The sequence below is a fragment of the Fusarium oxysporum genome, genomic scaffold (assembly GCF_000149955.1).
Source record: "Fusarium oxysporum f. sp. lycopersici 4287 supercont2.34 genomic scaffold, whole genome shotgun sequence".
Lineage (NCBI taxonomy): Eukaryota > Fungi > Ascomycota > Sordariomycetes > Hypocreales > Nectriaceae > Fusarium > Fusarium oxysporum.
In genome coordinates, this window is record NW_017264846.1 from 184,164 (window position 1) to 186,326 (window position 2,163).

General features: G+C 48.6%; 1 protein-coding gene across 1 annotated transcript; it reads right to left on the bottom strand.

Moving 5' to 3' along the window:
* Positions 1–1,305: 1,305 nt before the first annotated feature.
* Positions 1,306–2,163, bottom strand: FOXG_16335 (uncharacterized protein; the record flags this gene model as incomplete). The annotated part of the gene is made up of 1 exon (XM_018396376.1): positions 1,306–2,163. The coding sequence occupies one exon, from the start codon at positions 2,161–2,163 to the stop codon at positions 1,306–1,308; it is 858 nt and encodes a 285-aa protein (XP_018256980.1).

Consider the following 2,163-nt stretch of genomic DNA (forward strand, 5'->3'; position numbering starts at 1 on the left):
AAATCCCTTAACCTTACATCTAACTATCTAATTAATTGATTCTTAACTAAATATTATGTCTCAATTTAATAAAGAGGCTTAAATCCTTCTTACACTTCAGGCATATTGGGCAAACCTAAAATTAAATCTGTAATAAGCTGTAAAGGTCTATAATGTTAACTTCTTAACCCTCTATACTTAATATAACAGTATCTCTATATATAGCAATTAAGTTCTAAAGTTATAGAAACTGAGCTATCTAAAGGAATAAGTTATAGTTCAGTATATCCTTAATTTAAATTTATATAGATTTCCTCTAAGGGAGAATAGACAAGCTTATGCCATAGCCAGCATTGCAGTCTCGAAGATCGACAATCTTAATAGCGGCGGGAACAGTGTCTCAGTGGAAACTTGAACCAGTGAAGAAATTTCCCGCTTGCTACATTGAAAATTGTAAAAGCCGCTTGCCTCACTTGCAAACAAGTCAGTCTCAGATCCAGGAGAGAGTCCGATTATGCATTTTAACGGAAACGGTTTGGCTGTAAGGTCGAAGAAAGAAGCCTTAGCGCGTCATAGTTGCCAGGTGAAGCTTTTGTACAGGGCGCTACTGGGGGACTGGGCTATACCTACCCAGGAGCGGGGCGGGATGACAGACCTCGCGCAATGGTCAAGACGCTTTCCTTTGTCATCTTACTTTATTGGCATGCAGATGTTAAGAAAGTAGCCCTAATTACACCAATCTTAACAATTGCACCTACTCAAGCTACTGAAGTTCGCGATGAAGCCTTGGTCAGTTGGAGGAGGGCTCGTAATAAATTCTGCTCGAATTGCCAGTGGCAGTGAGCTGGCCCATCATCTGCGTGATATTTCCACTTGGATGAAACGTCTAGGCTAGGATGACGCCTTTGCTAACACATCCAAGCATCCTCTCAGCCTCCAGGAGTATCGTCGTGCGTTCTATCTTGCGACAACTCTAAGAGTTGGAGCAGCCTCACGGTTTGTCCATTTTGTAATACGCAGTTCTCATTGCCCATGTATTCGAACGATACGACCGGCACAAGGAATGACATATAAAACAATCCAATGATGGTTCAAGCTGTACCGAAACATCCGGCGTGAAGACACGACAGGAAGAAAGAGGCGCAAGAAAGCAAGATGCGATAGGCCGAGCGAACGATCGAAAGCATAAAGCATACAAAAAGAAACAAACGAAAAAGAAAAAGGCGAGGAAACTCACTCCTAGGTCACCTCTATACAGTTATAGCAACGCCGACATAATGTTGGCTTGCAAAGTGGTAACTATTCTCGCTTAAGAGCACACCATGCCTAGATAAGGACAAACGAAAGGATAACACAACAGGAGAGTATCACCCCCATCCCTACCCGCTGGTTCCTGCAGCTTCCTGCTCCATCAGCCTCCGTCGCACCTGGGGAATCCTCCCCGGTGGAGGACGGCCCTCCGTCCAAGGCTTCCGTAGGAGGATAGGGCCCCTTGCAGCCACCAGCACCCGTAGCGACGTCGTTCTCCCCGTCTTCGGTGCAGTGACTTCGCCGCGGATCCACGCATTCGGAGAGCAGCGACTCACCATCGATGCCAATGTCAGGGTAACCGACCGGAACAGCTTCGGCGTTGAAATACACGTCGCATCGAGATGTTGTGACGGCCTGTCCGCCCAGGTTGGTGCTGATAGTAGAGACATAAGTCGTGACAAGCTCGACCAGACTCGAGTCTGTTGCCTGGTCCGTCAAGGAGTCTGGCAGACTGACGCCGATCGAATCGGTGTAAGTAAACTTGGTCTTGGTGCAGCTGGATGGATTGGATACTACCGCCTTGGCGTAGTAGTGCGTCTCGATAGAGGGTTCTGTTCTTGGGGCCGAGGAGCCAGAGGTTGAGGTAGGGAGGGCGGCAGACGTCGGAAGGCGGACCTCGATGGTAGTGACATCAACCACGGCGCGTCCGTCACCATTTTCGGTAGCCACGAAGTAGTCGGTGCGGCTGATGGTCCGCTCGGTCACGGGGGAGACGGTGAGAGGCGCCGTGAGCTCAACAGTCTCGGTCTGGTTATAATCAGGCACGATTTCTGTCGTGATGGAACGAACGACGACATAGTAGGTCGTGTCCCACGCGATAGACAGGCGTGCCAAAGCCAGGGGTAGAATGAGCGTCCTGAGCGGTGACAACAT